Source organism: Macaca nemestrina, chromosome 11, assembly GCF_043159975.1.
Source record: "Macaca nemestrina isolate mMacNem1 chromosome 11, mMacNem.hap1, whole genome shotgun sequence".
NCBI classification, from domain to species: Eukaryota; Metazoa; Chordata; class Mammalia; order Primates; family Cercopithecidae; genus Macaca; species Macaca nemestrina.
Window position 1 is genome coordinate 114,180,246 of NC_092135.1, and position 25,955 is coordinate 114,206,200.

At 40.2% G+C, this 25,955-nt stretch overlaps 1 protein-coding gene across 1 annotated transcript in view; it reads left to right on the forward strand.

The window, feature by feature from the left end:
- LOC105481174 (X-ray repair cross complementing 5) overlaps positions 1 to 25,955 on the forward strand; it is a 99,844-nt gene that overhangs the window by 38,463 nt on the left and 35,426 nt on the right. The window contains exons 14-16 of the mRNA XM_011740547.2: positions 2,525 to 2,718; positions 15,412 to 15,505; positions 17,316 to 17,385. Coding sequence (XP_011738849.1) covers positions 2,525 to 2,718; positions 15,412 to 15,505; positions 17,316 to 17,385 — 358 coding nt within the window. The remainder of the gene's footprint in view (positions 1 to 2,524; positions 2,719 to 15,411; positions 15,506 to 17,315; positions 17,386 to 25,955) is intronic.

Here is a 25,955-nt window from a genome sequence, read left to right on the forward strand (position 1 = left end):
TGTCACTTTCTCATAATCCCATTTTTTTAATGCATTGGGAATTTTTACCTGAATGAGTTTTATAAGTATCTCGCTTAGCTTAATTTGCCTAAAATGTGACCTTTCAGAAAATACGAGAGGGAGGTTGGTACTTCAGAACATCTCTTGTAGATCCTTTATTATTGACTTACGGATGATGACACTGAAAAGATTGCCTGGAGTTTATGCTGAGAATCTGGAATGTTTTTCAGTAGGAAGGCTGGGTAGGATACTTGTCCATTGGTTGTTCTAGCCCTTTTCCAAGACATGTCAATTGGATATCACAGATAGAATCTTTAGGAGTTTATGAGAGGTAGTCAGCTATGTTGGGTGTTTGATTACTGCTTTACATCTTTAGGACTTTCTAAGCTGTTATTAATGAACCAAGGGAGAGCACTATGAATAAAGGATTATGCATAATAAGAAGGCGGAGGGGGTAGATTCACAGAGTTTGGGATCATTTGGATTTGCTTAAACAATTTTGGGATTATCTTGCTTTACATTGAATAGGCCTGATGTTATTGATGCTCAAGGGAAAGTCAAGTAATTAGGAAAGAATAAAGCATCAAACTCTGAGAGGAATGAATATGTACTACGGAGAAGGAAGAGCTGTGGTTGGTGGTTGAAATGGGGAGAGAGCAGGGAGAAGCGCATGGAATTTCTGGAGGAAGTTGGTACTTAATTCCTACCTCAGGGTTTTTGAAACTTACTGGACATTGACTCTTGGATGATACTCACTATTAAACCTAAACATCTTTTATTTTTTTAGAATAGAAACTTTCAGCTTACATTTTCCTCAGTGTAGGAGAGGAGTCCATGGGATAGTATAAATCATATACTTTGTGATAGGAGTAGTATTTTGAAATTACAGGAGCTCTTCAGCTCCCTGGTGTTCTGTTTGTTTTTTTTAGAATTACAAATTTATAAGTTGTTTAAAAGTGGAATAGTTATACCTTAATTTTGGAATTAATCTTTATCGAAGGAAGGAAAACGTCAATCAACAGATAGTTTCATTTCTTTGTTGTTTAATGACATCTAATGTTACTGCTTACCTTTGTATACTCCTTTTAGAGCATTACGTTTTCTGGGCAGGCCAACGCCTGGCATACTGCCAAGGCCTGGCCCAGTAGACTCGAGGCAGGATAGGTGGTTGAATGAGGTGGCATGCTGTGCAGAACTTCACTCATATGGGCAGTGGAGAACCTGCCCTGGCCTTGATCTTGGTGCCCCTACCCCTTGGTGTTGCTTCTTGACACCACTGTCAACAACTAGAGCCCTGGAAAAGAGCACTTTATTCCTTCAGCCCTTATCTGCCAGGTGCTTATTATATGCCAGGTAGTATTTTTGATGCTTAGAATTCATTCAGCAGTAAAGAAGAGAAGAGTCCTACTTGTAAGGAGGAGGGTTAGATAATAAGTAAACTAGAAAATTGATAATTTTAGATAATGATGGAGGCTATAAAAATATAAAATAAGGGAAGTGACAGAAAATGACTAGGGTGGTAGGATGGGGTGGAGGGGCTACTTCATTTAGAGTGTCAGAGAAGTCCTCTCTTTGGAGATAGTATCTCAGCAAAGACCAAAATGATTTTTAAAACAAAAAGGGATGAGGATGGGGCTAACTCCTTCGAGGTTTAGGGAAAGACAGAGGAGGCAGGGGTAGCATTAGGTCCAGGCCCCAAAGGTGGGATGAGCTTGGTGTACGAGTGAAGCAGGAGGAGCCCAGCCTGTTGGGATTGTGAGTGAGGAGAACAAGTGGCTGGCAATGCCATCAAAGAGGCAAGCAGGGCTGCATCACAGGATCCTAGGGTATAGTGAGCAGTTCATTCTCGTACCACCTCCAGTCAGACAGTGGAAGGAGAAGCCGGGAGACCAGTTAGAAGGTGACTGTGGTAGGCCAGGGATGAGGTGATGGGGCCCGGGCAAGAATGGTAGCAGTGGGGAAGGAGAAAGATGGATGGACTTGTGGAGAAAAGTGCAGACTCAGCACTTGGGGACAACTCAGTATTCTCATCTCTTTTCGCAGACTTCTCTCTGGGACTCACTGAGCATGGGCAGCTTCCCTGTAGCAACCTGTTTCATCCACCACATGGCATTCTCTGAAATTAAGTGAGAGAAAGCACAGCATGATTAAGAGAGATAAAAGGATTATAACAAGAAAGTTACAATCCCAGATTATCAGGTCTTGGAATTAGGTATTTTAGGGAATCTTGCATATTCCCCAAGTAGTAAAAGCAACAGCTTTGATTTATAAGGTGAGACTTCTTTCCAGGAGGTCCAGAGCAGAAGATACTATTGCTAGGTTTGGACCTGTTTTTACAATTGGTTAGGTATTGACCAATATCCTGCCAAGAAAGGTGGTTCTGGGTGAATCCTCTGTTATTTTTTACATGTGGTATGAATCACTTAGCCCTCCCACACTAAAGATGGAGGATCCTTGATCAGAAAATATAAAGAAGCCATATATGTCTCCATCTGTGTTTTAAAATCCTTACCTTTTCCAACAGTGTCTGCTGCACAGAGCTTTACATCCCCGGGAGCCTCTACCCCCAATTCAGCAGCATATTTGGAACATGCTGAATCCTCCTGCTGAGGTGACAACGAAAAGTCAGATTCCTCTCTCTAAAATAAAGACCCTTTTTCCTCTGATTGAAGCCAAGAAAAAGGATCAAGTGACCGCTCAGGACATTTTCCAAGACAAGTAAGTACTCGGTATAGTTGCATATAAATTGGGGTATGTAAGATTTGTGGTCATTTTGGAGTGGCTCTGGAGGTGTCACATAGGGGACTATGGAATTAAAAAGGTGAGAGGAAGAAGCCTTTTGCTATTTGGCCCTGACATTGAAGTACTGATTTCTTATATCTGTCTGCTGTGATCATATTTTATCCTTGCTGTTCACCTTGGATTTAGAGCCACCTTCTGGGCTGATGACTTTTTGATCAACATCAGATTCTTTGGTGAATTATATATAATGTATAATCAGATAAGTTTCTGAATATCTGAGTCTAAAAATACTTTAGACTTTTTAAAGTACAGTACTGAGAATGACTGTGTTGAAGATCATAGGTTTTTTTGGTTGGGAGGAGATTAGATGTTGGGGATATCAATGAGATTTTTTGGAGGAAAAGTGGAAACGAAAGTGAAAAACTATCAGTTCTTTAGCCATTCTGTTAGTGTATCAGTGATGTACTTGGTTGTGCTATTGGGGAGGTATTTGTACTTTAAGGTTTCCAAAATGCTTTTCATATACCCTTAAATCAAGCTTACAACTGGCTGTTAAGTTTTTTCCCTCTTCTGTTCACAATCTGTGTCAGCTTCCATTCAAAACAAAACAGAAATAAAACAAGAAATTGTTGTTCCTTATCCAGAATTATTTGAGTATGTAAAATTGATTTTTACCGGGTTTAGGTCAACCAGTTATTGGTGACTTTTTTTTTCTCAAGCCAGAATAATCTATACCTTTCTTTTGGCTGTATTTTGAGATCTGATTTTAAACCATGACTTTTTTCCCCTTTTTTGATTTTCTCTCCGCAACTATCTTTATTGACAAAGCTTCTTATTTATAAATACCGCAGTGGAGAAGTATTGAGTAATTTCCGGAAATCTTCACAGTTTTCTATAAATCATTGATTTAGAGAATTACTGTCTAAATTGAATAGAAAGCTTTGCACATTCTGTGACTTTCTAAAGATTAACATCCAAGCTTTGTCAGAATTGAAAAAAAAATCATGCACTTGGTTCCTCCCCGCACACTGCCTGCCCCCCGTAAGACCGTCTCTCAAGGAGATTGATAGATTGTTTCTTGATAGATTTTTATGATGTGCATTCCTTACACATCCTGGAGAGGTTTTCGTTTCTGTTTAGTCTATCATCATTCTACACAAGAAGACTGTCCCTAAAAATTCACTTTCCCTCTGCTATCCTTATCTACATTCTGGATTTGTATTTTAAAACAGTTCAATAAAAGTCTGCAGCCTTTTCTTTCTGTGACACCTTACTCTAGTCTTACTGCAATCACAGGGCTATTCTCTTTGTGTGTGTTAAAGCTCCAGTCCATGATCTTACTCTGGTGCCGTGGGAAAGAAGTGGGCCATTTTCTCCTCTTCCCTTTGATTAAAATGTAAATCAGCTGGATAAAAAAAGCACACCACACAGACCCAGAAGAATGCTGTTCTGTCATTTGATCCCTGCTGTGATCACACCTTTGGCTGTGGTCCTGCTAGGCACTCTTCTGGAAGTTTGGGTGTGCTGAGCTTCTTGTTCTTTGCTCCCATAATGGTTCGCAGCATAGCTAAGTTACTCTTGCAGGGGCCTGAGAAATATCTTATTCACACACACTTGCTCACGCTCCTATTCTCTTCTGAGAAAGCTTAGTTTTTAAGAATTGCAGAAATGATTCATTTAGCAAATATTGAATACCACCTGTATTCAAGAAGAATGATTCAGTCCTTTCTACAAGGTTCTAAAACCCCTCAATTTTGATGATGAACCTCCAGTCAGTTCTAGAGGTAATTTTTCCAAGGAAAGAAAAAATTGCCAACAGTTTGCAGTGTCTTTGTGTATATTCATCATCTCTGGATCCAGGGTACATATTTCCAGTGTACCTGGAGAGGGCCTAAGATCAGGAGTGGACAAATGTCTGTTCGGGAAGTTTAATTGTCTTAAGAGCTGGGAATCATTCCAGTTTTTTCACTCGATATGATTTTGGTGAAATAATTTTACCTTTATGAGATTTTCTTCACCTAAAGAAAAATCTCGAGAGATGATATAACAATGAAATCACAGATATTAAAGCACTTTGAGCAACTGTCATCCTTCACTTAACGACAGGGATACATTCTGTGAACCGTGTCGTTAGGCGATTTCGTTGTGCAAATGTCACAGTGTGTACTTACATGAGCCCACATGGTGGAGTCTACTACATACCTAGGCTATGTGGTATGGCCTTTTGCCCCAAGGTACAAACCTGTGCAGCGTGTTACTATGTTGAATACTGTAGGCATTTGTAACAAAGAGGTATTTACATATATAAACATATCTAATAATAGATGCCTAGATGCCTAGGGATACTGAGGTGGGCAGATGACCTGAGGTCGGGAGTTCGAGACAGTCCGGCCAACATTTTTAGTAGAGAATCCCCATCTCTACTAAAAATACAAAAATGAACGCATGCGCCTATAGTCCCAGCTACTTGGGAGGCTGAGGCAGGAGAATCTCTTGAACCTGGGAGGCAGAGGTTGCAGTGAGCTGAGATCACGCCACTGCACTCCAACCTGGGCTGTAGAGCGAGACTCCATCTTAATTTAAAAAGAGAAAAAAAAAGAAAAGGTAATGCCTTGTGCTGTGATGTCATGACAGCCCTGATGTCACAAGGCGATAGGAATTTTTCAGTTTCATTATAATCTTATGAGATCACCATGTATATGTGGCTCGTCATTGACCAAAACATCATTTTGTGGCCTATGAATGTATTTGGAGGGAAACCAATAGTCAAAACCTAAAGCAATAATCGTATCATTATCTATAAAAAACATTCAATCTTTGAGAAGATCTAATGTTTGTCTTGAACTTGTTGAATACCTAGTGTTAGAAGTGATTTCTTCTTTTCAAGAGGATAAGAACACCATTTGACGCGGTAGTCCCAAAATATACTAAATATTACCCTTATCAAATAAAAGCATTGCTTCCCTTAATGTTGCTGTACACCCTTGAAATGAAAATTCATCTCTTGGACGGGGAACTTGCATGAGAATTCGGACATCTCAGGTCTAATCCTGCTTATGCAGCTGATGTGTACGTGATCTTGATTTCTATTTATTTCTATGCAGATAGTCTAAAGCTTTCTGCTCTTTTCAGGTCCACGAAGACTCCTCACTTACTCTCAGCAGACATCCTCACTTGGTTAATGGTTAAGACTTCAGACTCCAGAGTCAGTCAATATGAGTCAGACCCCTTGCTCTTCAGTGTGGCCTTAGGCATAGGTTACTTATCCTCTCAAAGCCTCAGTTTCCTCATGGGTAGAATAGGGATAATAGGAGTATCTGTCTCATAGAGTTGTCATGGGGGTTAATTGAGCAGTGTATGCTGTTCACTGTTGTATCCCTAGGACCCAGCAAAGTGCCTAGCAAATAGTAAGAGTAAATGGAGTTTGGAATAAATGATTTTAAAAATCCTAGTCATGTGCCTGGCATGTTAGCAGTGACAATGACAGTAGAGGCCAATAGGTGGTGTATTAATCTCTTCTCATGCTGCTATGAAGAAATACCCAAGACTGGGTAATTTCTGAAGGAAAGAGGTTTGATTGACTCACAGTTCCACATAGCTGGGAAGGCCTCGGGAAACTTACAATCATGGCAGGAGAAGCAAAGGTGCATCTTACATGACAGCAGGCCAGAGCAAGTATGTATCAGCATAGGAGAAACTACCTTATGTAAAACCATCAGATCTCGTGAGAATTCACTCATTATCACAAGAATAGCATGAGGGATCCGCCCCCATAATCCAATCACTTCCCACCAGGTCTCTCCCTAAACACTTGGGGATTACAATTCAAAATGAGATTTGGGGCTGGGCTCAGTGGTTCACGCCTATAATCCCAGCACTTTGGGAGGCCGAGGCAGGTGGGTTGCTTGAGGTCAGGAGTTCCAGACCAGCCTGGCCAACATGGTGAAACCCTGTCTCCACACAAAAATTAGCTGGCTGTGGTGGCACAAGCCTGTAATCCAGCTACTCGGGAGGCTGAGGCACGAAAATTGCTTGAACCCAGGAGGCGGAGGTTTGCAGTGAGCTGAGATGACACCATTGCACTCCAGCCTAGGCAACAGAGTGAGACTCTGTCTTAAAAAAAAAAAAAAAAGGAAAAACTTGGGTGGGAACACAAAGCCTAACCAAAGCAGGTAGGAACTCCTCAGTTTTCTGGCCCATCTTATCTCAAAACATGCATGTTTTTGCATTTACGTTCCTTCTTTCCTGTCTCAGTGAAATAGGGTATTTATTTCATCCTGCCTAAAGTGAATTCCTTTACCTGTGCCCTGGATCCTTTCTTTTCTTTTTTTTTTTTTAATTTTAGTTTTTGAGACAGGGTCTCTCTCTGTCACCCAGGCTGAAGTGCAGTGGCGTGATCACAGCTCACTGCAACCTTGACCTCCTGGGCTCAAGTGATCTCCCAACTTGAGGATCCTCAGTAGCCTCTTGAGTAGCTCACGCCAGCTAATTTTTTTATATTTTGTCAAGATGAGAGTCTTTTTTTTTTTTTTTTTTTTTGAGACGGAGTCTCACGCTGTCGCCCAGGCTGGAGTGCAGTGGCGCGATCTCGGCTCACTGCAAGCTCCGCCTCCCGGGTTCCCGCCATTCTCCTGCCTCAGCCTCCCGAGTAGCTGGGACTACAGGCGCCCGCCACCACGCCCGGCTAATTTTTTGTATTTTTAGTAGAGACGGGGTTTCACTGTGGTCTCGATCTCCTGACCTTGTGATCCGCCCGCCTCGGCCTCCCAAAGTGCTGGGATTACAGGCTTGAGCCACCGCGCCCGGCCAAGATGAGAGTCTTACTTTGTTCCCTAGGATGGATTCCTTTTTCTGCCTCATCTGGTACTTTAATCCACTAATAATTTCTTTTCTCTTTCTGTATTTTTAGCTTCTCCCCGTCTACCACCAGCTCCTTTCTTCTCTCATGTTAAATTTCTTTCATTTAACACAAAATAAAATAATCCCCTAGCTGCTTCCCTCTAATTACTACCTGTTACTAATTATTAATCTATTATTATCTTTCCTTCCAGAAGCCAGGCTCTTAGAAGAATAGTCTACTCTGCAACCTTTCTCAGCTCTCATTCTCACCAGCTTCTGCCCCCACCACATCCTTGAAACTCATCTTCCAAATGACACTAACTGCTAAATTTACTTCTGCTTTGTGGTCCTTTGCTTTCTTGACCTCTTTGTAACTCTTGACACTGTCAATTATTCCTTCTCTCTTAAAACTCATGTATCTGTCTTAACTTCAGCTTCTCCACATTTTTTTCAGTCTTTGGCAACTCCCTCTCAGATTCCTGTGAGGGCTGCTTTTGTGTGTTTTTGTGTTGATATTCTGTAGGATTTGTCCTCAGAAACAGCAAACGTTTATTGAACCTCATGCTGAAGAGGCCATCAAAGCAAGCATTTTTAATCAGGGTTCCAAAGATGACATCAAGAAATCTGTGAACTACCTGAAATTATATTCAGACTTCAAAACTTAATGTTAAGTGCTTTGCATGATGCTAAATGCTTTACACACATTATCTGTTTGGACCCACTTTGCCATCCTATGAAATAGATTCTTTTATTGACCCCCAACTTAAAGCTCAGGATTAGAGCGCAGGATTAGAGAAGATGAGAAACTTGCCCAAGATTGTAGTTGGTAGGTGTTAGAGTAAGGATTTAAGCGTAGGCATTCTGCCTCCAGAGCTTGTACTTCAAACTAATGCCATTTTGTCTTAGCAGTGCATATCCCAAGACCTCTTTTTTATTTCAGAGCCTCAAAACTACTAAATATCTATCTTCAGTTCAGATTTGTATCCCATCCACTAAATAGCTTAGGTGCCTGTGGGCCCCTCAAGTTCAGTATGCCAGAAATGGCTTTGTTATCTGCTTTCTTCTTCCTACTCCTTTCCAACCCCTCTTCGTGCTATTATTCTCTTATTTCAGTGAATGACACCTAATTTCTTGGGAGTCTTCCTTTTCTTTTTTTTTTTTTTTTTTGAGACAGAGTCTGGCTCTGTCGCCCAGGCTGGAGTGCAGTGGCCGCATCTCAGCTCACTGCAAGCTCCGCCTCCCGGGTCTACGCCATTCTCCTGCCTCAGCCTCCCGAGTAGCTGGGACTACAGGCGCCCGCCACCTCACCCGGCTAGTTTTTTGTATTTTTTTAGTAGAGACGGGGTTTCACCGTATTAGCCAGGCTGGTCTCGATCTCCTGACCTTGTGATCCGCCCGTCTCGGCCTCCCAAAGTGCTGGGATTACAGGCTTGAGCCACCGCGCCCGGCCGAGTCTTCCTTTTCTTTTACATCCTACATGTAATTGGTTTACCAAGTTGTATTACATTTACCTCAAATCTAACCCTTTCACTTAAGGTTAGTCTGGTGGCTAATGGCGTTGATTTTGGGGTCTAATTTGGAGCTAAACTCAAGCGTTTCCCCTTAAAAGCAGTTGAAATTGGCAAGTTACTCAGTGTCAAGTGGCAATAACAAATGCCTGCCTTCCTGGAGGTTGGATAGGAGAATGGATGAGTACAGGATTAGTTATTTCCCCTTCCTGTGTGCTTTAAACAAGGGATCAAACTTTCTTGAGGCTTGGTTTGCTCATCTGTAAAAGGATGCTGATAATCACTAACTCGTAGGGTTGTTGCAAAGTTTAACTGAGGTAATTTAAATGTGTTTAACATAGTGACTACCACATGGTAAGCATTAAAAAGAAATGTAAGCTCTTAATAGCATCGCCCACTGCCACTGCTTTTATGTAGGCCTTCTCATTTTAGCCTGCCTCACTGAGATAACCTCTTCAATAATTTCCCTAATTTGTCTTACCTTTTCCAATCCATGCTGTTAACCTGAGTGAGTTTAAAAAACAAATCTGATCCCATCACTCTGTTGCTTAAAATTATTATTATATATGTATTTTTTTGAGACAGAGTCTTGCTCTGTCACCCAGGCTGGAGTGCAGTGGCCTGATCTCAGTTCATGCAAGCTCTGCCTCCTGGGTTCACGCCATTCTCCTGCCTCAGCCTCCCGAGTAGCTGAGACTACACACGCCCGCCACCACGCCCGGCTAATTTTTTGTATTTTTAGTAGAGACGGGGTTTCACCATGTTAGCCAGGATGGTCTCAATCTCCTGACCTCGTGATCCAGCCGCCTTGGCCTCCCAAAGTGCTGGGATTACAGGTGTGAGCCACCATGCCCGGCCTAAAATTCTTAAAAGTAATGATTCTTAATCATATGTGTGAGACAGAGAGTGCAGTGAACTCACTTGATACAAAATCTATGAACCCTCTTCCTAGAAAAATGCTTTAACAGACTAAGTTGAAGTTTGGTTATAATTTCTGGTAGTTCACAGATTCCTTGATGTCATCTTTGGACCCCCAATTAAAAAACCCTTGCTTTAATGGCCTCCCATTATCCTCAGCATAATGTCAAACTTTTTTACACAAATGAGAGAATCCAGATAAGCAGAAAGAAAAGAGGCATCTATTCATAATCCAGTTATCTAGAGAAAACCGTTTTCTTTTTGTAAAGCAAGTAAAAAATGAACTTATTTAAAGAAACCATTTATCATTTCCCAACACATCAATAACCAAGTAGAAAATTAAAAAAATATATATATATATTTTATATATATAAATAAAATATATATATATATATATATATAAAAGCCTGGGCAACATAGTAAGACCCCATCTCTACAAAAAATATAAAAATTAGCTGGGCATGATGGCACACACCTGTAGTCCCAGCTACTCTGTAGGCTGAGGCAGGAGGATCATTTGAGTCCAGGGTTCAAGGCTGCAGTGAGCCATGATTACACCTTTGAATAGCCACTGCACTCCAGCTTGGGCAACATAGTGAGACTCCCATCTCAAAAAAAAAAAAAAAAAAAGGAACTAATAATTAGGATATACAAGGACCTCTTGGAAAATCAAAAAATAATTTTTTAATTTTTCCATGGAAAAACAGGCAAAGATTATAAATAAGCAAATCACAGGAGCAGAAACTCAGCTGGCTTACAAGTGTATGAAGAGATCTTCAGTCTCAATTAGTAATCAGAGAACTGTAAATCAAAGCAAAACAAACAAACATTGGCAAATATTTTTAAACATTAGATGAGACCAGTTGTTGGTGAGAATATGGGAGAAACAGGAACTTCTGTGTACTGCTAAGGGGGAATGTAAACCGAGTAGGACATTAGAAGCTACCAGTGAACTTGTCACTAGGGAAAATGGTCTGTAAACATGGTGGATCCATATCATGGATTATGCTGCAAGTAACAACCACATCGACAGATCTCTAAGGTCACCATTGAAGGAAAATTAAGAAAATGAGATCTATAATAGCACAAAATCATCTTGTAATTAGAAGGCACATACATAAAGCAGTACTGTGTAACTTATAAAGATATGTACATATCTAAGATACGTCTGATATATCGTTGGGTACAAGAGGGTAGGTGGGGTGCAGAGGGAGTGGGAAAATCACTATGAAGGGGAAAGATAGTAAAATACAATGAGAAGGGCCTTGCACAGCCCGTATTTGATAATGGGCTAAGAAGTGATTAGAAATTTTGAGTGACTGAATTCCCTATACCTGAGGTCCCTCTTTAAAAAGCTTACCCTTCTTATAGATGAAGAAGCCAAGACTCTAAGTTACAATGATATAAAGTAAACTACCAATGACAAAGTGCTCAGTCAACCTTCTGCCTTCTGTTTATAACACTAACCTGCCCTAGTTATATCTAAAGAAAAATTTACTTTCATACAGATTTCACAGCTTCTCAACATCCGTATACCTGGGAAGATAAGAACATTTGTATATCCTTCCATGTGAGTCCTTGTGATTCATTCAGGCCATAGGTTAAGTTTCCTTTTAGTTATTCCAAGGAGAATCAGCATGACCAAGCAAAGCAGGTTCCAAAGGCAGGAAGCAGAAGTAATATGCTATGGAGGTACCTTTCTGAAACAGTCTCTTCCGCTGTTGTGGGGTCTTCGGGCAACCCTTCAGTTTAAGTGCTTGGTAACAAGGCTGCCAAGATAGGCTGACCCTGTAGCTTTTGTAGTCTCTCGTACAGCACTGGTCAGATCTACGTAAGCCTCATCAATGCTGGTGCATTCAATCACAGCAAAACGAGACTACTTCCATCACTTCAACACTGGCTTCCCGGTACTTGGTGAGGTTAGCTTTCCCATGGTACTCACGAACTTGTGCCAGTAGAAGGCCTGGACGTAACTTCTTTGCATCATCTGCCTATGTATAGTGACCCAAAATGCACGAGCTTCATAACTCACTGCAATTATTCTGCCACCCTTGCATGATTTGTACTGTACAACTGCACAAGGTTTATTCCTCAGATGAAGATTTTGCCGCTGCTCCATTTGAACAAAAAAACAGTCCATGTCCATGAGAGCAACCACACGATCCTGTCCAGTAGCCATTTTTCAAGGTAACAGACACCTGGCCAGACTGCCAGCAGTGGGTGCTGCAAATGCTGGGCTCAGTGCCCTCTGGAAGGAAGGAAGATGGAAGAAGGGCTTTTGAATATCTTTTTGCCTTTCTGGGAGCGGGCCAGAGAGTTTCGAGACAGATTTATTCCCCGTGATGACGGAGGAACAGAAAAGCGGTCATGAAGGATCCTGTCCAGGCAACCGTCCCCACAGTTCAGCAGGGATCAGCTGAGAGCAGTGTGCCCAGCAACAAAGCCACCAGACTGAGGACAGACAGCACACATGCTGTGTAGAGAAAACCATTTTCTTTCCTTACGTTTTTTAATGCTCCTAATTAATGTATTTTCTAGCTCCATCTGTCACTACTTCCCAGCTTGCACCTTATGCTTTAGCCCAATACAACTATTTTCTATCCTCTGAAAGAGATAGGCTACCTATCACAGTATTTTGTTAATTGTCTATATGTATACTTAAATTTTTATTTGGCTGAAGGTGTTGATAGTATATTAATTTTTGTATATTGAGAGTTTAGAGTCTAGCTTAGTGACTGATACATAGTACATATTCAGTAAATATTAGCCTAAATAAGTGAGTTGCAAAATTTATACATGTTTGTGAAAGAAAATAAGAAAGGAAAAAGAACAAATTACCCATGGTCTCATCATCCAAATGCACCAACTGCTGACATTTATATGTCTACTGTGATCTTGTGTGTATAAATTTCTACTTTTTAGAGCTTAGTTCCTTCATAGATAATTTAGGGAAGAGAGTCATTACCCTTTCCCACTTCACGTAGACATTATTAATTTAGTATATGCAAAATTCCTAATAATGCTATTAAATGATTTGGCCTGGAGAATATTAACCATACTAAATTTTACTGTGTTCTACAATACGGGAAAATTGTATGTATGTCTGTTTACCCTTCCTTCCCTAGAACCTCATTTTGGGAGGGTTGAAGAAATTCTTCGGCCGGGCGCGGTAGCGCAAGCCTGTAATCCCAGCACTTTGGGAGGCCGAGACGGGCGGATCACGAGGTCAGGAGATCGAGACCATCCTGGCTAACACGGTGAAACCCCATCTCTACTAAAAAAATACAAAAAAAAAAAACTAGCCGGGGGAGGTGGCGGCGCCTCTAGTCCCAGCTACTCGGGAGGCTGAGGCAGGAGAATGGCGTGAACCCGGGAGGTGGAGCTTGCAGTGAGCTGAGATCGTGCCACTGCACTCCAGCCTGGGTGACAGAGCGAGACTCCGTCTCAAAAAAAAAAAAAAAAAAAAAGAAATTCTTCATGTGATTCAACTTCATATACCCACATAACTTAGCTTTTTATGTGTAATCCTTCTTAATACTACTATGTAAGCTAATCTGTATTTTTGGAACAGAATAGTCGATATACTGATGGTACTTTTCATTATAGTGCTTTCCTAAGGAGCAGACTGAAGCTTGGAGAGGTTAGTAGCTTACTGGACTCTAAACTCTAGACAGATAAAAATTAGTACACAGTGAACGCCATCAAGAAAGTATAAGATTTTAGTGCTAGTCAGTGGCAAAATTGAGACTAGAATCCAGGTCTTTTGACTCCCAACTCTTCAGTAGTTTAATGTTGTTGACTTGTCTCTTGGGAAGAACTGGCAAAGGTTAATTGAAATGACTGGCTCTGACCTTTTTTTTAAAATATACTCAACTGCTAATGGAATTTCATCCTACCTTGGATTTCTGCTTTTTTTCTTTCATTTTTTCCATGAAGGCTTTGTTTATTTTTTATTCTATTTGCAAGAAAAGAGTTCTGGGTGACTTATGCCTTGTAATGTTTCCTGGTTCCCACCCTTCTGTCTTCTACTTAGCTCTTGTCTACTTCTCGAAGGGAAAACGTTTAGTAGTGAATGGGAAAGATGCCAGATAGTGAAAGTTTTAATTCATGGATGTATGGCTGTGATGATTACTTTAGTTGTTTTACCTACCTCTAAGAGGAAATTCATTATTGAAATTGAGGAAGCCCATGTATGTTTTATTTATTCTTTGCTTCATTTTATGTTTAAAATTTATTTTTGCTTCATTTTTAAAATGACTTCATTTTCAAGCCTCATTGTGTGAAGGTTGGGGCTTTGAGCAAAAAAACACATTTAGAATACTAGTCTTGAAAATTGCTGAGAAATTTTAACTGTTCTCATAATAAAATGATAAGTAAATGAAATAATGCATACAATAATTAGCTTAATTTAGCTATTTCACAAATGCTTATTTTAAAACATTTTGTACGTGATAAATATATGCAATTTTTATTTGTTAAAATAAATGAATTTTTAAAATTTCTAGATCTTGGTTACTAATTTCTCTTATCATTTAGCCATTTCTGATGGCTGCTTTTGTCCCAGATTGCATCTTCATTTCTTTATGTTCAGCAGCTTAAGGGAGATTACAGGCAGAGTCTTTGGATTTGATTTTCTTCTCTTTTGCAATTAACTTGACCTCTTCTTTACTTTAAGACAGGCTGTTAAAGCCAGTATGTTACTTGAGGCAAGATGTTTGATACACTTTTCAAACATCTTAGCACACAGATGCTATTGGGCTGTTAGCATATTGCACAAAACAGAATTAGGTTTATAAAAGAAAAAATTGAAAGTTTTTGGGGAAGTGTTTTTTTATAGTTTATGACTTCTTAAAGAGAGAAAGCTCTTGCATAGTTAATTAAGGATTGTCTAGTAAGTTTTGACAGTTGTAAACAGAAGCTTATAAAGCTCTAACATACATGATGGAGAAAATGGGTTGTTAGACACAAAGGTCTTCTGTGTACATGGAAAGCTAATAGCTGTCAATTCTGAGACAGGAACTAGAAAATAATATCTGAAGAGTAAATGGATTTCTTACTTAAATGTTAAATTTCCGTTATCTGTGCTTGCAGTTTCATCTTTTGCAAGGACCTTATGATGTCATTGCTTAATTCTGATTCTCATACTGCTGTGAAACAAAGCCAGAGCTGCCTCAAGTTAGGCCCTTAGGAGCCCGGTGACTGGGAAAGGGAGGCAGCTTTCGTTTGTAAGAGGACTACATGTAGCTATTGTTTTTCTTTTCTTCTTCTTTTTTTTCTTTATTTAATTTAATTTAATTTAATTTATTTATTTATTTGGTGCTTGGAAAATAAGTTTCACAATAGCAATCTGGTTTTGTATTCTTTGTTCTGTTTTAAGATAATTTTTTTTTTTTTTCTTTTCTAGCCATGAAGATGGACCTACCGCTAAAAAATTAAAGACTGAGCAAGGGGGTGCCCACTTCAGCGTCTCCAGTCTGGCTGAAGGCAGTGTCACCTCTGTAAGCAAAGCTTTTCAAGTGTGCTTCCCCCTTTGCAGGAAGGTTGGGGCTTGAGGAAGAGTGCATCAATTTTTGTTAGTCTGTTCTTATCACTTTCAAATAAGATCATGATCACTTTCTCTGGTCCTTGCTCTATAGAAGCCATAAAGACCCATTCCATACTTCTTTAAGTAATTATTATCATGAATTGCCTACAGAATTATCTATATGACATAAGGTATATAGAGCTCTTTATAATCTATAGAACATGGAACATCTCAGTGTTGAGATTTTGCTGTTGGCATTATTTTGCAGCTTTTCAGCTAGTCAAAATGCTAGGACAAGTGGGGGTTAGTGGTATGAGCCTTAATCTTCAAGTACGTACAATTTAAGTTAGTGTAACTTTCCTAATTTCTAACATGCAACTTTAGAATAGGATTCACAAGTTTAGGATTTCCCCAAGAAAGTATCCTTTGATACATGAGATTTTTATTTAATGAGAAATTTTTTGGAACTTGAAAATACTACCTTATTTTATTTACTTATTTATTTTTATATCTTGCTCAGCCAGGAGGAAGAATATTTTATTTAATTTTAGAAATACATTGTCATTGTCACCCAAGCTGGAGTACAGTAGTGTGATTTTAGCTCACTGCAGCCTTGAACTCCTGGGCTCAAGTGATCGTCCTGCCTTAGCCTCTTGTGTAGCTAGGACTAAGGGCACATGCCACCACACCCAGCTCTTTTTCATAGAGGTGGGTCTCAGTATGTTACTCTTGGGCTCAAGCAATCCGCCCGCTTCAGCCTTCCGAAGCACTGGGATTATAGGCATGAGTCACTGCACCCAGCCAAATAGTGCCTTCTTTTAAGCAGCATTAGTGTGAATTGACAGAACTTAAAAATTGGCCAATAACTTTTTAACAAAATATACTAGGAAGGATAGTCAGGGAATAAAGGGCATGCCTTTATTCTCACCTCAAACAGAAACTCAGAAAAATTGAATGTGTGAAAAAAAATTTAAAAATTTTTCTTTAATTTAGATTTCATTTAGATGTTTTATATATAATAGTAAAGGAAAAAGTCATGATCTTGTTCTGAGAGCTTTTCTGCTTCCAATACCCTAGCAAACTGGAAGCTTTAGTATATTTTGGAACCCCATCGTTTTCTTTCTTATGAGCTGAGTGGTTCTTCGGCCCTGTGAGGGGTTGGGGCCAGCAGATGAAAAACAGAGGTATAATCAGAAAGTTCCATACAATATGGCAGGGTTTCGTCTTTCAAACTTCCTCACCCAGCACTGCAGTACATCTTTGTACATAATCTGCTTTTACTTTCTGAGGACGTATTCAACCTGGATATGCTTGTATATTCTACCAAAACTTCAGTGCCAAAGGGTCAGCAGCAGTCCCACTAATGGGCACTTTGGTGAATCAGGCATTAAGCTGTATTTCTCATGTTATCTTAGTGGGGCAAGTATATTCGAAACCGACCCCACACTGCAGAATCCTCTACTTTCTAATTGGTTGGGTGACAGGATATACAGGCAGTCTGTGCTACACAAAGCCTTCCAGCTGGGCTGGCTGGTGGCTTGAGCTGTAATACTTTTCCGACCCCTCTGGAAAGAAATCAGCTTGCATAAAGCAAGGTGAGTGAAAGCACAGAGGGCAGCTGTTGGACCACTGAAATCTGCCGGCCCTAGAAATGAATATGAGTAGAAAAGGCCTTCTCTTTGTCTTTGGTTTTATTTTATCAGAGCACACTTACTACATTAAGCCATCCTGTATTGCCTGGGGTACTGCTAAAAAGAAATAACCTGTCTGTTGGTATATTCTAGGTTGGAAGTGTGAATCCTGCTGAAAACTTCCGTGTTCTAGTGAAACAGAAGAAGGCCAGCTTTGAGGAAGGTGAGTGGTTGGCTTTGCATTTAGGAGAAGCTGTTTAGTTAAGCTAACTGATTTAAAGTCTAGATTAAGAACTGTAGCCTTTTGTTGTAACACTTTAGCATTTTTCTTTACTGGCGGATCTTTGTGGTTTCCCTTGTTAGGCAACATTATGAGCACATGAAAGTGAACTCAGCACAGATTTTCCCAGAAAGGAACTAACTTGTAGGTCTCTATACTAAAAAACTTTGGGCCAACACCTTGGCGCTTATAGCTCCACGTCATTGAAGTTTTTTAGGATTTTGTGGTGAGCTATAAATAAAACGCTTTTATCTCACATCTTCCTATTTTATTTTCTTTCTTTTTCTTTCTTTCTTTTTTTTTTTTTTTTTTTGAGACGGAGTTTCTCTCTTGTTGCCCAGACTGGAGTGCAATGGTGCGATCTCGGCACACCGCAACCTCCGCCTCCCAGGTTCAAGCAATTCTCCTACCTCAGCCTCCCGAATAGCTGGGATTACAGGCGTGTGCCACCATGCTCGGCTAATTTTGTTTAGACGGGGTTTCTTCATGTTGGTCAGGCTGGTCTTGAACTCCCGATCTCAGGTGATCTGTCTGCCTCATCCTCCCAAAGTGCTGGGATAACAGGCGTGAACCACCATGCCCGGCCACATCTTCCTATTTTTGGAGACACGTAATTCTTGTTCCAGTCCTAAGAGTTTGTGGCCCTTTTATAGTAGACCCAGAAAGACCTTGATGCTACTCGAATAAGTTTAATCCTTCTCAAAATGACTACATGGTCACTTTTCCTTATCAGATAGTACCTAGAATCCCATTTAGGCTGTGGCTAACATAAAAATAGCTTTCAGGGATGCACAGAGGGCCTGGGACTAACATTCATTCACTTGATTGCATTCAGGTTTCTGTTCATTTACCCTTTAAATGATGGCAACTGGCAGTTGTTAATCCTGCAGCTTTATGTATAAACTATTATATTCATTATTACTGGTCCAAATCTGGCCTGTCTGTGAGCTGACTTCTATGTATGTGAGTGTTTATGTTTGTTCATGTGTGTATAGAACTTTCTCTTCCAACATCCTGCCAGAGGCAGGGGAATTACTCTTTTTTTTTTAGTGACAGGGTCTCGCTCTGTCGTCCAGGCTGGAGTGCAGTGGCAGGATCATAGCTCACTATAATGTTGGACCTCTGGGCTCAAGTGATCCTTCCTCCTCACCTCCTGAGTAGCCAGGACTAAAGGCGCGTGTCACTGTGCCTGGCTAATTTTTAAATTTTTTGTAGAGATGGGGTCTCACTATGTTGCCCAGTCTGGTTTAGAACTCCTAGCCTCAAGTGATCTTCCCACTTCAGCCTCCCAAAGCTCTGAGATTACATGTGTAAGTCGCCATGCCTGGCCAAAAATTACTTCTTTTTCTTTTTCTTTTTTTTTGGGGAGACAGAGTCTTGCTCTGTTGCCCAGACTAGAGTGTAGTGGTGAGATCTCAGCTCACTGCAACCTTCACCCTGGGTTCAAGCAATTCTCATGCCTCAGCCTCCCGAGTAGCTGGAACTACAGGTACATACCACCATGCCTGGCTAATTTTTGTATTTTTAGCAGAGATGGGGTTTCGTTATGTTGGCCAGGCTGGTCTCAGACTCTTGACCTCAACTGATCCGCCCACCTTGGCCTCCCAAAATGCTGGGATTACAGGCATGAGCCACCGTGCCCAGCCCAAAAGTGAGAGTTAAATGCCTAGAAGCACTACTGCCTGCAGTAGGTCTAATGTACCTTACTACTTAGAGTCTAGGAATCCTGGCAAGATCCCCAGATCTACTGTGCTGTTGCCCAGAGGCAAGCATGAGCAGCTGAGCCTCAGAGAGAACTTACAGTCTACCAGGCTAAATCCTGTCAGCAGGAATGCCAAAGGCCAAACCCATGAGAATCTCCAGAGGAAGAACAGCTTCGTTATCATAGTAATCTGCAGTCTCTTAAGTGGGGTGTATATGTTTTCGGTTTTGAGATGGAAGAAGAGCTTTTTGTCCTGCTAAAAGTTGCCATATAGGAGAAAAACTTTGAGTTTTAGCGCAAAACAAAACCTCATGTAAACAGAAGGAGATCTAAAGTTCTAAGTGACAGTTTTCTAGTACTGGTGAAAACAGTACTTCAGAATTTCTCTCTTTAATGTATTGAAGTGATCAAGGGACTTTCACATTATTATACCTGTTGTCTGTTCAGCTGTATATTGTTACAGGGTGTTTGGAAAGGGCCAAAGATGCTACTGTGACAAGTCAATGAACTCTTGTTTATCAAGACTGTTATGGTTTTGAAGGAAAATTGAGACTTTCCTATCTTTCAGTTGTATGTCGTCAATTACCTCAGCCAAAGTCCAAGGTCCCCTGTTTGGAAGTGATTAGACTCTGTGGTTGGTGTAGGTATGGTCTTTTCAGGGACTGAATCTAGCTGTCATCACCATTATATGGCAGCCACTAGCGGTTTCATATTTACTATGTTCAAGGCATTGTGCTAGCACTTTATTATGTTATTTTAATTACCCTGCATTAGCAGTTCTGCAAAGTTTTGTGAAGAAATGAAGAAAATGTTAGAGCTTTAACAGCTTTTGCCAGAATTTTTTGAGAGAATTGCTTTACTTGGGAAAATAACTTTGATAAGTGCTTAGGGTAGAGAATGAGTCTCCATCCCCAAACTTGGTTGGCCAGTCCATAGGCTTCAGAGGAAAGGGAAGCTCCTCAGCATCATATAAGTAACTGGAGCTAGTTTAGGAGAGGAGGGACTTAGAAGAAGAGGAAAGAGGCAGGGAGACAAAGTGGGTGAATTTACGCACAGTCACGGCCTTCTACGACACGTTTCAAACTCATGACCACAAATTACTCAGTATCAGTAAAACTCTGGAAATGCCAGGTTTAAAGTGCTGTATTTGGGGAAACTGGCAGTTTGCATTGTTTCATGCAGAGCAGAGAAAGCACCTGAGCACACACGAGGCCAGAGTCTGAAAAGACCAGGAAAGAGTCAGTTCCTGAGAATCTACTCACATCTTAGGAAAATATGTCTTACCTATGGCCATGGGATTGGGGATTCACAGCAGTCTGGTGAAAATAGCAAGGGCAAGTGGACCCTAGATAGCATGTAAGTTACAATTAGTAACAGTATCAATCATCTCCATTTTACTAATGGATAAACTGTAAAACTGGAGAAGATGCATTTTCCCAAAGATCACAGGAATTCAAACACATGTCTCTTTCAAATACTGGATTTTTTACTTAGCCATACTGTTTATTTTGATTCCTAATGCCTTCCTTTCCTACGCTTTTTAAACAACATTTTAAGGTCATGTATCTGAAACCTTGTGCCTACTGATAGTACTTTTGATGAATAGACTGTCCTTTTATATTGAATGTGACTTTGAGACCCAGCATGTTGCTGGTATTTCGACAAAAGATGTCCCTCTGACCTCAGTCTAAGACTTGGTAAATCAGAGCCCTCTAGTGATGTCACGAAACCAGACTCTCCACAGAGCTGTTGGAAAATGGGACTGCTTCTTAGCAACTAGTTCTCCTCGTGGTTCTAACTTGGCTTCCCTTTTATCCCTTCTGCCGTTCTCGGTGCCAGCTCCAGAAATTCTGTTTCTTTATTAATGTCCTGTTCTTTGTTTTGGGCATCTTGTTTGTTTGTTCTTCCGCTAGGGCATCTTTTTACTAAGGCCCTTTATAAGCAGAGACTCACTTCTCTTGCAGGCCCAAAGAGTTCTCCGTCCCTAGTAGTGATCTTCTTTTAGAGAGATTTCTATCCAGAGTCGGGAGACAGGAATCCCTTCCCCTTTTCTCCAGTAAATTTATTTTTTAAAATTCAGGTGTCAAAAGGGTGATCAGCGATAGATAGTTGGTAAGATTGTTTGACCCTTAGGTAGAACTTGGCTGTTTTACCTATCATTATAAATTAAAATATGGGCATAGTTACATTTCTCAGGCCTAATAGTAGCATAGTCGGACTGAGAGTCTTGTGATTCTCTCCCTGACATCAGCAGTCGACATTTTTCTATAGTAGGCAGCTGCACGTTTTCTTAACTTCTGGTTTTCAGTGTGAGGGATGTATCTTGTTCTAAGCTTACCGGCACAGAGGAGAGAACCAATGCCCTGAACCCCAGGAAGCATGTTCTTTCTGGCTGCCCTTTTCCCAGCCCCTTTCCTCCATTCTCCCTACCCATCACCACAGTGTTAGAATAGAAAACAATTTTTTTTCTCTTTTCCTTTTTTGTAAGAGGGTCTCACTCTGTCGGCCAGACTGGAGTGCAGTAGCATGATCACGGCTCACTGCAGCCTCAACCTCCTGGGCTCAAGTGATTCTACCACCTCAGCCCCCCGACCAAGTACCTGGAGCTGCAGGTGCATACTACCACACCAGGCTAATTTTTGTAGTTTTTGTAGAGATGAGGTTTCACCATGTTACCCAAGCTGGTTCTGAACTCATGAGCTCAAGCGATCTGCCTGCCTTGGTCTCCCAAAGTACTGGGATTACAGGTGTGAGCCACCAAGCCCAGCTCAGAAAAAATTTTGACTACAGCTGTATATATAATAATCATCTATCAGTTGTGAAAGTAGGGTTGTTTCCCTACATACGCTATTCATAAGCACATCATGCCATCATCTGGGATTTGTTATCTGTAGTTGTGGGTTTCACAGAGTCTCCAGGGGCTCTTTACATTGAGTTTATCCACTTATTTGGACATCTTCCACCCAGCTAATCAACAGAGCTGCTAAGGAGGAATGCCATGATTTTCAACTCCTTGCCCTTTCCCAACTTAGGAAGAATGCTAAAATAAAATAATAAAATGTCAAAAGATAGACAGCAGATTCGAGAAGGAAAAGCCACATTACTTCTTTCCTCCAGACAATTCCTGTGCGATTATGTCTGAATTTATAAATTCCCACTGAGTATGGGAGATAATGTGAAATAGCTTCAGTGTTCTTGGTGTGTCAAAAACAGGTTTTGTGAGGACCTTAAGAGCCAAAAAGGATGGATATATGGGGACAGATAAAAGGATGGAATGTAACTTAACTTTATAATGAGATGATTCTCTGTTTCAGGGACCTTGTTTTTGCCACGGAGATTGTAGGTTCTGTATTAGGCTTGCGTGTAGTGACAGGGTGGCAGAGCTCCATGTTACCAAATTGAATTCACACGAGCATAACTGGTTTAAAAAAAAGTCTGTCAAGAGAAGACCTAAGTAGAAATAGTACAGGCCCCAAACAGCCTTAACATTTGACTTAGGTATAAGAGAGCAGTAATATGTACTTGTCCATTTGATTAGACGGTGATCAGTTCATTTTTTTTTCCCCTTTCACTTTATTTAGATTACATCTCATCCTAGAGTCTTTTTGCCTTTGTTCTTCAACCTTCTTTAATCTCACTTATCAGAAACAGCCTTTCATTTTTAAAAGGTATTTCCTAAAATTCACTTTTCCAAGCAATTTCAGCACTAGATAGAATATGGTACAATTAGTAATAATATATTCATCAAAGCCAGATAGTTTTCAGTGTTGTTTTTGTATGGTATAGCACTGTGCCATTTGCATAGCTGTTTACTTACATACATTATGTGATTTTCTGCCAGGAGTCAAGCCCTAAACAATAAACCCTAGAGAATTGTGATCTAGCAGAAATCTCTCTCGTGTTGGTGTGGGTTTGTGGGGGTGGGGGTGTGTGTGTGATTTTTTTTTTTTTAATTGATCCTGATTTATGTAATCTTGGGTATGAATTATATAATCAATTAAACTCTGCCCAGATAGATAAGAAGATAAAAATATGGCATATTTCTACACAGCACTGGTAAATTTAAGAAAAATAAGCTCTTTCAAATACCTTGAGCATCTTAAAAGGAAAGATACTAAATACATACAGTCACTAAAATTTTAAACATCTTTAGCCCTATACAAGTTTTTTTTCTTAAAGAATTTGACATACTTTTTTTAGTCCTGTCTCCAAATAGCATTGATACATCTAGTCATGAGAAATTCATGATTTAGGATTCTAGAGGTTTAGTCTGTACTTTGTATTTTTATTAAATATCTCACTTGTTTTTCACTAGTTTTCTTCTTAACTCACTTTAAGTTGTTCAACCTCAGAACTTGATGATCCAGGCTTATTTTATGCTTCATTTATCAAGACAAGTGGTCTCATTGTAACACAAAAATCAATCTGGAATTGTAGAGAATACCTGCTGAAAGGGTGTGTTATCTGACATAGTAATTATGCACCATTGGCCTTTAAAGTGTTGTTCATCTTCCATGTGGGCGGCCTGAGGCCCAGAGTAGTTAGGATGACTTTTCACAGATAATTGCAAATATGTGGAAGACTCTGGATCAAATTCCAGAGAGCCAATTCTCGGCCTCTGTGGCTTAAACCTTTTTACTGGTTGTGTATATTTCATTGGATGGCACGGCACCACCCTGAAGTTTACATCTTAATATAATGAAACTTGGCAGCCAAATAATTTAAGTGGAATCATTGAAATAAAGATGAAAAGAAAAAATAAAAAATCACATGACATGGAAACTAAAGACCATTATACACACATAATAATTTTTAAGTATTTTCATTTTTCAGCGACTCTTCCTAAAAGGCTTTCATCTGTTCTTATCCAGCTTTTAAAATCCTTTTAAGTTTCTGTCAATCTGTATCAGAATATCCCTAATTACAGGATATAGCTCTTGTAAAATGTAGCCTGGCTATCCATTAAGAAAGAGAAATGTCTGGTACCATAAAAATGAAAGCATGTTTGCTGTAGTTACATTCTGTTAACTGAAAAAAATCACAGGATCTATAAATTTAGAAGAAGAGAGCTTTATTTCTTATAAAGGGTTTCAGCTTGCAAGGTGGAAATAGCAAGGCCAAGTGGACCCTAGATCGCATGTAAGTTACAGTAAGTATTAATATCCCCATTTTACTGATGGATAAACCAAAATTGGAGGAGACAATTTTCCCCAAAGACCACATAGGAATTCAAACACGTCTCTTTCAAATACTGGATTTTTTACTTAGCCATACTGTTTCTTTTGATTCCTAATGCCTTCTTTTCCTACAATTTTTAAAACAACATTATAGGGTCATGTATCTGAAACCTTGTACCTATTGGTAGGACTTTTGATGAAAGACTGGGAAAGGCTAGTCCTAGTGTATTCAAAGGCCAGGAAACATGGCTTCCAGCCAAAGCCCAGAGACAGGCACTATGAAGGAGGGTTTGGGGTAAGAGCATTATTGCTGACCTGATTGACTATACATATTCAACAGGTTATAGGAGGAGCTATAAATATTCATGAAGGTGGTCCTGATGCATGAGTATTAAACATGCATGCTACATAAGACCCATGTTCATCTTGCAGGGAAGACTTGACATTTAAATATTACAATTAGACCCTGTACATCAAAAGGTCTTTTCAGGACACAGCACACAAATGTGCCATCTTTGTAAAACCCACTAGAACCAGTCCCTGGTTGGTGGTCTTATCAGGAGAAAGTTACCAAAATCACTCTCTTGTCCAATCAAAGCTGTAGTTACGGCTGGTGGAACCAGAGTTCAGTAAGTCAGCATCTGGTAGAGCTGCAAATTGTTTTGAAAACAATATTGCTTATTCCAAGGCCAGTACTTTTTTAGCTGCTGAAGAAAAAGAAAAACCTTTTGGCAGTTAGAACATAGTTTATTCTTTAAATATAGGGCTGTGACTTAATGCTCGCCTGGCATGGCTTTAGGTCCTGTTTACTACGCAGTTTGTTCTCTCAGTCTTATGATACCTACTTTAACATTAATGCTGGAAGGTTGTGTCTAAACTGCAAAAAGGAGGGGTATAATGAGACGCACCTGGCTGGGCGCAGTGGCTCACACCTGTAATCCCAGCACTTTGGGAGACTGATGCAGGCGGATCACAAGGTCAAGAGATTGAGACTATCCTGGCCAACATGGTGAAAGGCCATCTCTACTAAAAAAAAAAAAAAAAAAAAAAAATTAGCTGGGCATGGTGGCGTGCACCTGTAGCCCGGGAGGCAGAGGTTGCAGTGAGCCGAGATCGTGCCACTGCACTCCAGCCTGGTGACAAAGCAAAGACTGTGTCAAAAAAAGAAAGAAAAAAAAATGCAACCTGCCCCCTTGTCGTGTCATGGCCAGAAACCCAGTTAAGGTTTTCGGGGGTCCGCTTTGTCAAGAGGGGTCCATTTGGTCAGTGGAGAGCTTGGGACTTTTAGTTTACATTTCTGTGAGCACCTGAATTTCTTCCTGAGAGTTTTTTTAAAAAGTCTTTATGAAATATATGACAGTGTCCTGTTTCCTCCTAGTGTTTTGTTTTCTCATGCTACATAGGAAAGTTGCTTCCCTTAAATGTGCTGAGTAATTTTTCTCTTTTTATATTAAAAATGGAAAGGATAATTTCCCATCTGGCTAAAAATGTGGAATTCATGAAGGCTTTCTCAGCATCAGAACTAAATGAGCCCAGAGTCCATTCAAGCCTTTATTTAATATACTAAACCACTCCTGGTACGAATCTTTTATGAAGGAGAGATTGAGAGAGAGACACTTTTAAACCATGAGGTA